General features: G+C 36.5%; 1 protein-coding gene across 2 annotated transcripts in view; it reads right to left on the bottom strand.

The window, feature by feature from the left end:
* Window positions 1-16,132, bottom strand: part of LOC149805769 (uncharacterized) — a 125,757-nt gene that overhangs the window by 39,956 nt on the left and 69,669 nt on the right. For both annotated transcript variants that reach the window (XM_089950454.1, XM_089950453.1), the window contains exons 10-11: window positions 12,173-12,292; window positions 633-752 (exon numbers count right to left, since the gene is read on the bottom strand). In XM_089950454.1, the coding sequence (XP_089806580.1) occupies window positions 633-752; window positions 12,173-12,292 (240 nt within the window). The remainder of the gene's footprint in view (window positions 1-632; window positions 753-12,172; window positions 12,293-16,132) is intronic.

Below are 16,132 nucleotides of genomic sequence, written 5' to 3'. Positions count from 1 at the left end.
ATGGTTTATGTCTCATTTGGGTCTTTTAATATGCAATGAGCCAAGTTAGTGAATCTTGTATGCAATCAGAAATCAACCCAATATCAATTGTCAATGCAACAGCAAGTATAAAACAAAATGTACGAAATATATTCATTGCTGTTACAATTAGACAAATGTAACTTACAGTAGAGATATTTTATCAATATTTCTCTTGACCAATTAATCTATCTCTCCAGCTGTTGGCATGCATGGCTATCTAATATGATGTTATCCAACACCAAAAACATCCATCTATCAATCTACACATATCTCTACATTCTAAATGCTGAATCCCAGAAATACACACACTTTTTAAAAGTCTGTTGGTGGTTGCATCAGAGGTCTTTTAGTGTGTGTGTGTGTGTGTGTGTGTGCACTAAACTGTACAAGATAAATGCAACCACTTATTCAAATATTGTTTTTAACTGGACAGCTGAAAAATATATCCCGTGACATAAAGACTATCCTTAATAGTCAGGTCAATGACAGCTGATATACACATCTGTGACATAAGGACTAATCTTAATATTATAATCTTGTTACATAATGTAACTCATTGTCTCATGAACATTAGAACTACAATACAAAATATAGTTTCTATGAGATCATACTTTCTGCTTTCACAGATTCTGTGTTTTCTTTTGTCAGTGAACTGTCTTTACCCTTGGCTTTAGACTTTGTTGTTTCTGCGGATTTCTCATTCTCAGCATCACTACTGGCTTTTTCTTTACCTGATAAAAAGAAATGTTTTTATTTGAGTACTTCCAAGCATAAAGGTCACCTCAGGCTGTGATATAATAGCTTGGATGATGATGCAAATATGATATCATGACTGTGTTCATGTATAAATTTCTTGTAATAATTCAAATAATCAAAGCAGCTACAAGCAATATAAATGAAAATAAATCTAAATATCATATGTCAAGCAATGATTTTGATAAATCTGTCATAAACAAAAAGAATGAAAACGTTGATACTTTTATCAATAATGACTTTTATATATGGTACGAGTCATTTTGTAAAACAACTAGTACTGCATTTACCCACACATTATAATACACGCCGATCTAACTACTACTACCATAGACACAGATTTGCTGTTGTACAATCTACACACACCATACAGATATCTGCTGTTGTACAATCTACACACACCACAGACACAGATCTGCTGTTGTACAATATAACTACAGCAAAGACAAAATCTGCTGTTGTACAACCTACCTACACCACAGACAGTCTGTTGTAAAATCTACCTACATCACAGACACAATCTGCTGTTGTAAAATCTATCTACATCACAGACACAATCTGCTGTTGTACAATCTACCTATAGCATAGACACAATCTGCTGTTGTACAATCTACCTACACCACAGACACAATCTGCTGCTGTAGAATCTACCTACAGCATCGGCACAGATCTGCTATTGTACAATCTACCTAAACCATAGACACAGATCCGCTGTTGTACAATCTACCTACACCACTGACACAAATCATCTACTGTTGTATAATCTACCCAGACCACAGACACAGCCCTTATGTTGTACGATCTAGTGGCAAATCAGCAGATGTGTGGTTCACTTAAAATCATAACTATAAGAACAGCAAGGTAATATGTAAAGGCAGATCTTGATTCACTTAAAATCATAAGAACAGCATGACACTGTGTGATGGCAGGTTCACTTAAAATCAAAAGAACAGCATGGCCACATGTCATGGCAGGTTCACTTAAAATCAAAAGAACAGCATGGCCACATGTGATGGCAGGTTCACTTAAAATCATAAGAACAGCATGGCACTATGTGATGGCAGGTTCACTTAAAATCAAAAGAACAGCATGACCACATGTGATGGCAGGTTCACTTAAAATCAAAAGAACAGCATGACCACATGTGATGGCAGGTTCACTTAAAATCAGAAGAACAGCATGGCCACATGTCATGGCAGGTACACTTAAAATCAAAAGAACAGCATGGCCACGTGTCATGGCAGGTTCACTTAAAATCATATGAACAGCATGGCCACATGTGATGGCAGGTTCACTTAAAATCAAAAGAACAGCATGGCACTATGTGATGGCAGGTTCACTTAAAATCCTAAGAAAATCATGGCACTATGTGATCGCAGGTTCACTTAAAATCCTAAGAACAACATAGCACTACGTGATGGCAGATCTTGGTTCACTTAAAATCAAAAGACCAGCATAGCACTATGTGATGGCAGGTTCACTTAAAATCATAAGCAAATTGTGGCACTATGTGATGGCAGATCTTGGTTTATACAGAATGTTCATAAATTTTACAAGTACAAGGGTTTTCAACAAAACTAGGAGGGGTTTTAAATTTTTTTAAACCTCTGAAACATTTATTGATTAACTGAATATAGGTGAGTGCTAGTGGCAAAGTTGATGGGGTAAATCTCTGGACCCTGGCACCTAATGACGCCACTGGTAATATACAAAAGCAAACCCTTTATTCAATTCTACAAAGAATACAAACTCATATGACACCACTGGTAATATACACAAGTGAACCCTTCTTTCAATTCTACCAAGAATACAAACTTACATGACACCACTGGTAATATACGCAAGCGAACCATTCTTTCAATTCTACCAAGAATACAAACTTACACAAGTTACTGCACATATAAGAACAAAAGTTTCTTTTCTATCAGGTTTTCTTTTTAAAGGAATGACAACAATTATTTAGACAGTTGTAATTTTATTCTTTCTCACATACACATACCATACTCCTGCAGAACAACAAGTATGAGATATTTTAAAATGTTCACCAAAACACATTTGAAAATATATTTTCAAGCCATGTATATGTTTGGAAGTTGATACCTAAACACATATATCACAAATTTGCCCTTGTTTTATGGTAGAATAGTGGTAAATCTGTGATTTCTTTAAATGAAAAATTTATTTTATTGGTAAATCTTATATTAATCTTTACTAAAAACTTTATTATGACTTGAATATGTCACAAAGATAATACTGTCCGAAATATAAAATGTCTACAAAACCAGCATAGTGGTTTTTGAGAAGTTACTTGCAGATTTTTTGTCTTTTTTAGTGATGATGGATTAGCATCCTTTGAAACAAGAGGCCAAAGTGTGTCTCATACTACTCACCTGACTTACAGAACTAAACAACTTACCATTATACTAAGCATGCTTATGGAGTATTGTAAGAACACAACCTATATAAACTACCTCCCAAAGTTGATACAGTGTATTAAGTTGCCTCATCCATTTCACCTATTTCCTGATAAAAATTCTTACTCATCATAAAGGCATAATTAATATGTATTGTTCTAGCTCATAACTAAGTCATCCAAGATACTGATAATATAAACACATTGATCAAGTTTAACAGAAACTGGATGAGAAGAACAGTGACAACACTATAGCATGCTCCATTAAAACATGAATTCAGATATAACACAATCATGGTATGACTCCTGAAATTTTATATACATGTATTTTTCTCATACACGAAAGTTTATCTTCTTTCTTAAAAGTATGAAAAATAACATGTATAGAGTTTTGGGAGTGAGGTCAAGTATGAATTCTAATATAAGATAATCATGACATTGATCCTGAAATTTCATAAACATGTATTTTTCCCGTACACAAAAAAGATTTATTTCTTTCTAAAAGTACAAAAAAATAACTTGTAAAAAGTTTCAAGGGATCGTGCTGGACTTGACCAATGCTGCAAATTGTAATATGTTTTCCTTACTGGCAACAAAACATACCATCTATCAATATTTTTGTGTGATATTGTTGGCTGTTTAAACTTGTGTCTTGGGTTGGGAGTTGAGAAATTCAGAGGCACCATGAAAAGAAGCGGTAAACTTGACAGAAAATGTACTGGAATTTATCTATTGTTACATAAACAAATTCTTTGTTCATATTGACAAACAGTGCATTGTTATATCATAATCTACTTATGAAAACATCTGGCTTCAGTCCTGTATGCCATGATACACTCCAACAGTTATGCTACAGGGACTAGTTACAATCAACCAACCTTTGAAGGCAGGAACAGTAACTGCTACAATTGTCCAAATGATGACTAATTCCATTTTTTAATGTATGAAGGAAAAACAGTTTTGCTGAAACTTCAAAGAAAACTGATTACCTTCAAAATACTAAGCAAATGAAATGTAAAAAAATCTGTATCAAAGTTCTACAATTATTTGATGTTGCCACTGCGATAAGAAATGGGCATTTGTTTGGTCCTCCAAAGCTATCCATTAGTAGTGACTTCAATAACACATGCTCCCTTCATCAAAGAAAGCCAACTACAATCTTCATTAAAAGATAGAACCATTCATCACAGGAATTCAGCACCAATTTAAATGAAAGAAATGGATTGTTGCATTTTCCAATGTGTCTGTAACATGTTTATTCTGCTGTGAGGGGCCCTGAGTGGCCGATGGTCTAAAGCGCTCTCCGTTATGGATCACTGACATCTCACCTCTGTCCACGTGGGTTCGAGTCTAGGATTCGGCAAATGTGGTATGTGAGAAAGCTTGCCAGTAGCTTCTCGAGGGTCGGTGGTTCTTTCCGGGGTTTGCCCGGGTTCTTCCTCCACCATTAATACTGGCCACCATGTATAGCCTATCATGTGCTGAAAAATGGCGTTAAACCCCACAACAACAACAACAACAATTCTGCTGTGAAAGTTTCCTTTTTGCAGGAAATAAGTTTATGCTTACAATCACTACCACTGGCCACATAAATGCAAATTAAATGTTCAATCATTTGAAACCACAGATATCTGTCCATCAAGTTAATTAAAGATGGAGCAACTCGCAAAGATGTTTATTAAACATTTTAATTTGTTCACATTTTCATTTCCCAATGGGTAGCCTCGGGAAGGTGATAGCTTTCTCCAGCTGACCAAAATCTAGGCCAGTTTAAGTACACGAACATGTAGCATGTAAATAACTATGGCCACTTGCTACTGGTGACAATATAATAGTGAATTGTTCAGTACCACATTAATTATATGTGTTATTTGTGTTTCTAACAGGATGTGTCTGATACATGAATTTTTTAACATGTGCTCTACACTCAAACTCAGGGGTTGTCACATGCATGTACAGTTCTTAACAGATTATGGACTGTACTGCACAAATGTAAGCTGTCAATATATAAGTGTATTCCAGCTAGTATGTCTTTATTTAATCAAAGCACACCCGATTTCGTTATACATATAAACACACACCCCTTTCTGGCCATTTTTTCAGTACATGCATCATTTTCTTCAGCTAACTGACTTGGATATAACACAGTTCAGTCTATAACATGGTCGGGTTTTATGAAAACTAACCACCATGTTATAGTAGGGTCACACTGTATAGCCTCTACATACTGAGAAGTAACAAGCTCAATCAATTATGCACCAGATATTATGAACACAACTCACTTTTTAAAGAAACTCTCTATGACAAAAATGACATAAACCTATTTACCACCAAGTTGGAGTGAAATCTGATTGGAATTTAGTCTCCAGAAGAGTAACAAGCTCAGTCAATCAAGTAACAGATTTCTTCATTAATATACATAGATCTTGTTTAAGCATGCGTATGTGTGTGATTTGGATTTTTAACGTAGCTTTAACAATTTTTCAGTCATATCAGTACGATGCCTGCAGTGTGGCAGTTTATAGTGATGTCTAGCACTGGGGCATCATGCTGCAGACATGAAGCATGATATCCCACCCTGTCACATTATCCTGACACCAGGCTGACCAGTCCTAACACTAACCTCTTAATGCTGAGTGCCAAGCGAGACAGCTGTTAGTACCATTTTTATGTCTTTGTCATGACTCGGCTGGGGATTGAACCCATGACCTCCCGCATCAAAGACAGACGCACTAACCACTAGGCCACTGGAGCAGTTCTTGTTTAAGCAATATAAACCATACAGTATAAGAATTTATAATCAAACTCATCCAACATGTTGATAATATAGACTCTTTAACAAGTTTGATCAAAATCTGTTCAGAAATGTAGGTGCTCTAGTGTTAACAAGCTCAGACAATCAGATGCAAGATCACATCATTAGCATATGTATTTTGCTCCTAATCACATTTAACCAAGATCTTGATCATATAGGCCTATATACCAAGTTGAATTTTAAAAAGTAGTCGCAAGAGTGGTAAAAAACACTCAGCTGATCAGATGCAAGATAACTTCATCAATATTCATTGGTTCTTGCTCATAATAAAAATCATCCAGCATCTTGAAGATATCAAGCTATTTAATAAGTTACTGCACTCATCCAAATAAATTCAGTCTGATCAAAACTATTTCCAAAATAGATCTTGCAGTTGTAACAAGCCCAGCCAATCAGATATAAAATCATATCCATAATCTGTAAAGATCTCAATCATTACTGACCTTGTCCAAGATCCTGAAGGTACAAGGCTTTTATATATTCCAAGTTTGATCAGAATTGGACAAAAAATATGGCTTCCTGAGGGGTAAAACTGATCAGATGCAAGAGCACCCCATTAATATGCATTAAATCCTAATTAGTAAACTCATCTGAGATCTTGATGACGTAAATCTATACATAATCTGATTAAAACTGGATCAGAAATATGTCCTTGCTCTCTGTAAAATAATTTGTGGACTGGTCATGCACTTTCAAGAAGTTGTAAATAACAACTGCAAAGGGATGACAGTTTATGAAGGACCTTTCCATAAACTCAGTTGGCCTTATGGTCAGGTGAGTTAAAAATGCAAGTCATAACATGTAAACTTACAATGACTAAAATCTCTGGTTTAACACACTGAAGGTTGTTGGAACCAACCATTCTGTGATGCTACACCCACCCCAACAATGTACATGATATCCATGAAATGAGTTAACATAAATTACTTTTTTTTAGTTTTTTAATGAAAATAGCAACTAATTAAATAAAATACACTGTTTAAAGAATTAGATGTAGGAGAAACTTTCATACACAGTTACTGCCCTAAAATATTAAAATATTTCTGAACTTCTTTTCATTGATAGTAGTAGTAATTCAGCTTCTGTAACTACCATGGTAACTGCATTGATACTGGGGCCCCGAGTGGCCGAGTGGTCTAAAGCGCTCTCCGTTACGGATCACTGCCATCTCACCTCTGTCTGCATGGGTTCGAGTCTCGGATTCGGCCAATGTGGATATGTGAGAAAGCTTGCCAGTAGCTTCTCGAGGGTCCGTGGTTCTTTCCGGGGATTTCCCGGGTTCTTCCTCCACCATTAATACTGGCCGCCATGTATAGCCTATCGTGTGCTGAAAAATGGCGTTAAACCCTACAACAACAACAACAACAACAGCATTGATACTGATAAAAAGCAAATTATGTTTCTCTGAGAATACTTATCTGATCACATTTGGAATAAAAACCTGCCATCTTCCGAATCCAGCCAGACTAAAAGATGAAAATTCGTCTTCTCTGTTAACATCATGTAGGCAAAAATACACAATCAATCTGAATTCTTTTTCTTGAAAGGCTGTCCTGACAAGAGTCAAATGTGAAGGAGGAGATGTTCTGGGCAGGGATGATATACCTCTGACCTTGGTGGTTTGAGAAGATTCCACTTGGCTGTAATCTTCCTAGGTAGTCTATCACTAGCTCAAGTAGTTCACTGACCCAGGAATTGGCCCATTTCAGAGGGGCTATCAGAATTATCTTGCAATTCTGTGTATTTTCTGTATTTATTTCAGTACTAAGATGGGGGGGAGGGGGGTAAGCAAAGGTCCATAACCCATCCCAACTGACTGACATAACATGCACTGCCCAAGCTTCTGGGACCAGGACCAGTAAGAAAGAAGTTGGCAGCTTGTGGTTCCACCTTATGGCAAACAGGTCAATCATCCTCTCTATGCCCCCAATCCACACAAATCTGATGAAAACCCAACAACTAAGGGGATCATTCCATATGAATAACCTGATCCTACCTGGACAGAACATTGAGTCTGTTGGGAATCTGTCTGATTCACATGTCAGTCTGAAGCTGGTAACACTATGAAGAAACTGCCGAATCAGCATGTACAGGACTAGTGATTTGGTGCCCATGTTTGAGGAGGTAAGTCAATATTACAGAGTTGTCTGTCATAAACAGAACTGACTTCCACAGGTCGGTCCATCATTGCTGAAAGATTTTCTAGAAGGTTGATGTGAAGAAACCATTCACCTGGTTGCCATTTGCCATCTCAAAGCCAGGCAGCAAGCGGTCTCCCCAACCATATCATTATGTCCAGTTGTGGTTTCTCATGGGAAATTTTTCTCATGTGATAACCATAGCTGTGCCTCTGACACAGGAATGATCATATTTAGTGAAACTGACCTTCTGGTCAAGTCAACTCAAAAAAGTGGGACAGCAAGGTCACCTATGTGGACACATTTAAAGGCAACCCAATGTAATCAGATCCACTTCTGCACTAAGTAACCTGAGGAGCTGCAAAAACTCGCTCACTGAAATCCATATTCTGTTGTAAACGGACTGTACGAGTTCAACAATCTGTAGAAAGTGGACATGAGGAAGACATGAGATTGATATTAGTTATAAACTACATACCGAGGTGGACAAAACACTGGGTTAGGTGGCAATCATATTTTCCCCAGATATTTAACTGAGACGATTTAAATGAGATGGGTCTTTTTCGACCTGTGAGGAGGATATCACTTACCACATGTTTTTGAAGAAGACTGTCCATTTATGCCACCGGTGTCATAGAGGATGTCCATCGGAACAGTGTGACAATGCAATCCATAATTTTGGTGAAGACTCAGTGGCTGACATTTAGATTGCAGGTAAGGACCTGAATTGGCCAACTCTGTTGTGGTAAGTACACCTTATCTCAATCTGATGGCACATCTGTTACAAGGGGAGAGAAGGAAACAAGACGGGGTTTGATAAACAAAATAACAAAATTCAGTGTTGCTCCAAACTGACTTGGGTCATCTCTCAGTTAGGCTTAATACGTTGATCCAACATAATCAGAACTGCAGAAGTCTGGCGCCCATTAAAAGGCTGTCTACTGGAGGTAGCGGAAGTAAGTCAGCATTGGAAAGCAGTAGGCTTGGGGTAGAGAAACTTGGTTTCTTACCTCTCCTGTAAGATTACCTCCCAGACTGTTCCAGCTGTTGTCTGTTGGCATGTCAACATCTTAATGACCCTTGAAGTGTAAAAGATTCCTTTACCCTGGCTTACCTGTTGTCTCTACATTGTAGCATGGTAGGTGGGTTCATAAATGTGGATACAGGTGGAGTGGCCATTTGGAGGAGCAATTCCTGAGCTGCCTGCCTCTGAAATTCTTTAATTTTTCCCCCAAACTGCAATGGTTAGCCAAATGGAGTCATTCTGAAAGCCAGGGTATGATGTGCTTTTAGTGATGTGGCATGCAAATATTTATCACAAATTATGAATCCAAGATGTGACAGAGGCAGTCAACATAAGGACCAGAGCAATCTGGGTCACTGACTTCCAAGCATGTTTATAGGCTGATTTTTCCACTGCTTGGAATACTGCTAATGAGGCCAAATCCAGCATCAAACATGTGTTGACAATGTTTTGAACCAGCTTTAATGTGGCAAGAAATACATTCTTATCCACCTAATAAAATGGTCGGGCATACATATTAACTGCCATGGTATTGTTATCCAGTGCCTAGAATTCAGTATTGTAAGTCGTGGAATGTGTATTGTACCAGCAGGATGAGAAAGTGGCTGGTATCTTGCCTTTTCCAACAAGAAGGCTTCAGCATTCCCAGTGTCATGGACATGTTTGGACAACCAGTAATTTATCTCCTTGAGTTTAGCTGTCCAAGGAAGCAGATGGAAAGAAGAAGATTCTTCTTCACTGTCGATGTTAACTGATATAAAGCCACAAGACCCAGTACATCTCTTTAATGACAGCCTTAAAACTAACTCCATCCTCTCCATGGTTGGATCAGAAATGGGTTGTTGATCAAAGTATCTTCACACTCTTAAACAATACCCTGAAGTAACGCTGTGTGTTCCTCTTGGTCTTCATCTGCTTCCATTTCAGGATAAACCATAACCTGAAGTTGTTGTTGTTGTTGTAGGGTTTAACGCCCTTTTTCACCACATGATAGGCTATACATGGCAGCCAGTATAACTGGTGGAGGAAGAACCTTGGAAAACCCCGGGAAGAACCACCGACCCACAAGAAGCTACTGGCAAGCTTTCTCATGTACCCATGTTAGCCGAGCCTATGACTCGAACCCATGCAGACAGAGGTGAGATGGTATTGATCCATAATCGTGAGTGCTTTAGACCACTCAGCCACTCTGGAACCCTGAAGTAACACTGATGAAAAGCCATTGTTCCAATAAAAAACCCACTGTTAATGCCCCTCTGTTAGGTACTGAAAATATGAAAAAGCTGGCTCTGCTGGGATTATTTTGTCACACCTGGTCAGATGACTGGTTAGCCAGGAGAATGGTCAGCAAAGCTGTTGGACATGCAGAAGCTGGCCTGGTTGGCTTCAGTATTGGTCATGCCAGAAACAGAGCAGGATGGAAGGATTTTCCACTACTGTCCCAATCCCAATCTGCGTGTGTAACTGTCAGCTTGGCTATGTGAACAAATATCACACTAAGATTGACCACCTTCATGTCTGGTTAAATAGTTGGATCTATCACTAAGACAGATGGTACTTCATACTGGATCCAATGAATCAAAAAAAGATAACATGTAGCCTGCTTACAGTCCCAAAGGCCAGGCTCAGACTTGCAGATGGACTTAAACAAATTGGGCTGCCCCCCAAATAGAGGAACAATCCTCCATTGAATACAAATTATCTGCAAAAAATGGAACAAGAGGTAAAATTTGGCCTTAAGTCAGGAACTGCACTGCCTTTCCCTGTACTAGTAAATGCATATGTTGCTCAATGGCAGGCATATCTAACTGCAAGTGCAGTATATCTGCATTATCTACCCAAAATCTGCTGATGTCAAAGTTGTGGAAGGTGGCATCCTTCTGATTTTATGTGGTGATGGTGGATACCCTGTAACATCCCTCACCAGACTCACAAGTGATTCTATAATCAGATGTATAATTAGTACATCAATACTTGTCTTGCATGGTTTTCCCCTCTTCTCTTTTGGATTTTGCTAGATTTTGCAGAATGGCTGACAGGTGTCCTTGGACCACAAATTGTACATGCTGCAACAGGGAGAGGAGGTATATTTTGTACATGCCAGTCACAAATCTTGCTTGTCTTCCCTTGTTTGTATTTCCTGAATTTACTGCAATTTAGTAGACATGATTCTAAAATGATAACATACTGACACAATAGATATATTAGCAATGTGTTAATAATTCATTAAATAATCTCCTAATTAACTTCCATTATAAACAGAGTGAGTGAACTAAAGACAGATAATGTATACTAACTGTTTATGAATTAATATGGGCCTAAATGTATCCAAAGTTTTAATGGATGGCCTGAATTTCAGACACAAAGGCTTTAATTAATGGTAAGCTTATTCCATACATTCTTTGTAATTGGAAGTGAAGCTTAAAAACAGACAACAGTTACTGCCCTGTGCCTATATGATAAGGACAGAAAAAATGAATGTTTGTCTTTTACCAGGACTGCATTTGGGAGGTATCTGGCTTATATTCTTAATGTTAATGCAATTGGGGAATGTATTCAAAGAAGATAGGTTAAAATTCAAGCAAATCGACATTTCCGGCCTTCAAATACATATAATAAAAGAATATATTTTTCTGAGTAGATATCAATAAGTATTTCATTCATAACACCTCACTTATGACAATGTTTCCTTAGATCTATTCAAATCTATCTCCTCAAAACCCTGTTGGGATGAGTCCTGAAGTTCCAAACTAGATTAAAGATATATAGTCATATCTGCTCTAGTGATCATCTCCATATCATATCAAGACCACCAGTGTATGAAAAGCAAGTTCCAATGGTCCCTTTCAGACAAAAGCACTTTTTACCTGTATGTAGAAACTATGTATACAGACCAAATTTCAAAGGTCCCATTCATAATAAGATAATGTTACCTTCATACCAATTCCAAATGATCTTTTAAGTGGTCTTTATACACTGACTTGGCAGTATTTTCTACATGATCATACCTTCTGATTCAGAAGCTTTGACTCTTTCTTTCCCTGCAAAAGCACCTTTAGTCTTGAGTTTGGATTCAATTCCTGATTTTGTTTCCTTCATCTCCACATCACTGCTAATCTCTTCTTTATCTGATAAAAAGCAATAGTGCCATTATGTAAAACCAATTTATTCTCTCATGATAACATATACATAAATGTGTCAAGCAGAGAGACCCTGACCTGCTGTCATATAATGTGCCTGCAGATCATGATGAATAATATAGAAACAAATTTGTAAGTAGAAACAACTGCAGGGGCACAGTGTGATGGCACATTTAGGTATACAATCTTTACACCTTTCCACAGGTTATATATACCATCATGTCGGCCAATTCTGTGCATTGGGTAATTCTATGCAACAATACGTCATTTCTGTAAACATTGGATCACGTGTTATTTTGGGTCAAAATCAATTTTGTATCAAGAAAGAACAATCATACTTTAATTAAGAAAAGTGGTATTCGTAAACTGTGTAAAAATATCCCACATTTCCACTCGAAATGCATAAGAAAATGTGATTTCTAAATGTCAACATGAAGACCCACTCCATGACCTTGAACCTGTAACCCAGAAAATCCTATTTAATATGTATCTTTTAGAATTATACAAATAAATACATTATATAAAAGATGGAAATGTATACCTTAAAAAATTCTGCATCTTAATTCAAGTTTCCAATTTTGCAAGAAGTTGTCCCACATGTACAATTTGGTCCGCTACCCAATGTGTCAACTTGCCACTAGAACAGCATTCTCAAGAAATTCCCCGGAGTATAGTCTGTTCCTAAATTCTTTAGTAATTCTTCCCCATAAACAAGACATTGAAAACACATTACATCCTATTCATTATTGTTTCTTCCACATAATAGCTTATTTTTTATAAAATGTTGAACTTTACTAATTTTGTTACAAGATCGGTTTAGTTTGCATAATATCTCTTGCCATTTATTGGCATTGTTATGTTAAATTTTGTAAAACTAGCTTTAAACCTGACCTAACTACTCGACTGAATTGCTGACAGAAACAGTCCAAAGTAATGTATTTCATTTCTATAGCCCAATGCATAAACATTACATCTTTTCAAAGCTGTGCGCAGATTAGGTTGACATATCGCAAGTCATGAAAACACAGGGGTGGTATCCCGTGTGTCCAAAATTAATATTATTTTGAACAGAATATTCTGGTGACAATTGCCTCTTTCAAATGGTAAGCACTGCAGTATTTTATTTTCATCAATCGGTCGAATTCGGTAAGCGCTTTGCTTCAATATTGGAGATGGAAACCTTAGGTGCACAGAAATGCCTGACAGCATTGTAAGTGAATATAATGTTCAGTTATTAAGTAAATACAATAAGCAACTGTCTATCCATGAAACATTACCTCATACACCACTTCCTAGATAACTCTCATCTGGATAACTTGTGAACCTGTGTATAACAAGTGGCCAGGTGTAGTTCCCATTATTTTAACCAGATAATATCCCCCATATTGGCCTCCATTTCATGACATGAAGAAAATCACTTTCAAAATTTGTAAATCAAACCTCCATGTATCGCTTGTTTTATCAGTGAAAACAATGCTTAGTACCTGTAAATCTGAATCAATGTTATGAAATTCTCTAATTTTAATAAAAAGTCACATAATGTGTTAAATTTTCTTTCCAAACAACCTTTGCAACATTCAATGAAATTATGATCAATGAAATTGTCACTACTGCCTACTGGTGGCAACACTTTGATAAACAAATACCAATGAAATAAGATTTTTTCAAGTGACATTCGTGTTTTAGTTCTATCCTTTAATTTGGTTACATTGTAATCATCATAAATGTATATGTGTGGTGGTTGTTGAAACAGCTGGAATAATGCTGTTAATGATCTTTCAGATGTTGGCTATCTTGAAAGTAATGGTTATTTACATTTTTTTAAAAACTTCATTAGAAAAGGTCTTTATTGACAATTAATCCCAATGCAATTATAAAAGAAGTATTCAGCCATTAAAAGCTTATTTACCCACCCACCCAATCACCCAGCCAGTTTTCGTGACATCCTGTGGGGATGGTACCACCTTTTTTTGAGGTCACTCAGTAACTAATACACCCTAGCTTATAGTGTAGTCTATGTTTTTCAACACAGTTGTGCACGATATCGAGTGAGAGGTCTACTTGATACAGTACAAATAAATGTAATAGCTGATAAGATCACCACAGTGTCCTGCATTTTCTGCAACACTTGCTGTACACCAAATTTAATTTAATTTTTAATCAAATTTAGCATAGAAAATATTCTGTTCAAAATTGTATCCTGGGCAAAAGCAGCAATTCTGTATATTTTTTAATTCAATCTCACATCTGCTATTTGCCTACCATATATTTACAGACCCATCAGTATGAGACATTTTCAAATGGTAAGAATTAATAAAGCGAACAAGCTTGCACATATATATAGTTAAACCCCACCTGATGACCACACTCCTATAATAAAAAAAATTAAATGAACTGACTCTTTCCTTCACTATTCCTGTGTTTTGCAATCCTAGAACTAGGACCAACCTTCCATTATAGACTATGAGCTTTAATTTCCATATGTTTTGAAGACGTCAGTGCTTTTCTACCCTGCAAAACTGACCATTAAAGACAGTCGATTGATCGTAAATGTATTATTAAATTAACAATACCACATGATCACTTGTGAAAAAGTAAATGAAAGCAATCACTCATATCATTCAACATGTGCCCATGGTTAATGTCTCATTTGGGTCTTTTAATATTCAATGAGCCAAGTTAGTGAATCTTGTATGCAATCAGAAATCAACGGAAATGTCTATTATCAATGCAACAGACAAGTTATTGAATCTTGTAGGAATCAGAAATCAACCAAAATATCAATTGTCAATGCAATGAGCCAAGTTAGTGAATCCTGTATGCAATCAGAAATCAACGGAAATGTCTATTATCAATGCAACAGACAAGTTATTGAATCTTGTAGGAATCAGAAATCAACCCAAATATCAATTGTCAATGCAATAAGCCAAGTTAGCGAATCTTGTATGCAATCAGAAATCAACCCAAATATCTATTGTCAATGCAATGAGCCAAGTTAGTGAATCTTGTATGCAATAAGAAATCAACCCTAATATCAATTGTCAATGCAACAGCAAGTATTAAACACAATGTATGAAATATATTCATTGCTGTTACAAATAAACAAATTTAACTTAATAGTTGAGCTTTTTATCAATATTTCTCTTGACCAATTAATCCATCTCTTCATCTGTTGGCATGCATGGCTATCTAATACAATGATATCCAATCAACTTATCTATACCAAAAACAGCCATCCATCAGTCAATCTATACATATCTCATACACTTTTTAAAAGTCTGCTGGTGGTTGCATTAGATGTATTTTAATCTGTTTGCGTGTATATATATATATATATATATATATATATAGTTACTTTAAAAAATCTTCCACTTAAGTGTACAATATAAATGCAACTAGTTGTAGTATTCACACTCCCATTTGTTTCTAACACGTTATTGATTTTAAAAACCAAAGGCAGCTAATATATTTAAACAAATGGACAAAACTTAGACATTTCATTGAACAATTTATAATTTCTAAGCTGGCTGTCTCCAGGGAGTCCCAAACACTGTCAAATTGTTGGCTTTTCTAATTAAACTTGAGTTTCTTTAATAACACAGTCACCATATTTGCATGGCTGTGTCTATGTTTTCAAGCAAATGATGTGAAGTTGTTCATAGTCTTTGACAATCTCAATCATTTCTTTTTATTTATTGAACTTATTCAACTTTGTAGAAATATTAAAACTAGACACTGCAGTTTGTGTGGAAATGGACTGTTCTACAAATCAGGAAAGGACAGCAAGCTGCCTGTCTGCTTATTTACCTTGACATGTTCTGTTTGGTT

This window comes from Sinohyriopsis cumingii, chromosome 2 (genome assembly GCF_028554795.1).
Source record: "Sinohyriopsis cumingii isolate HCF-2022 chromosome 2, ASM2855479v2, whole genome shotgun sequence".
Taxonomy (NCBI): Eukaryota; Metazoa; Mollusca; class Bivalvia; order Unionida; family Unionidae; genus Sinohyriopsis; species Sinohyriopsis cumingii.
Note: the sequence above shows the minus strand (reverse complement) of the source record. Positions and strands in the feature narration are given on the sequence as shown.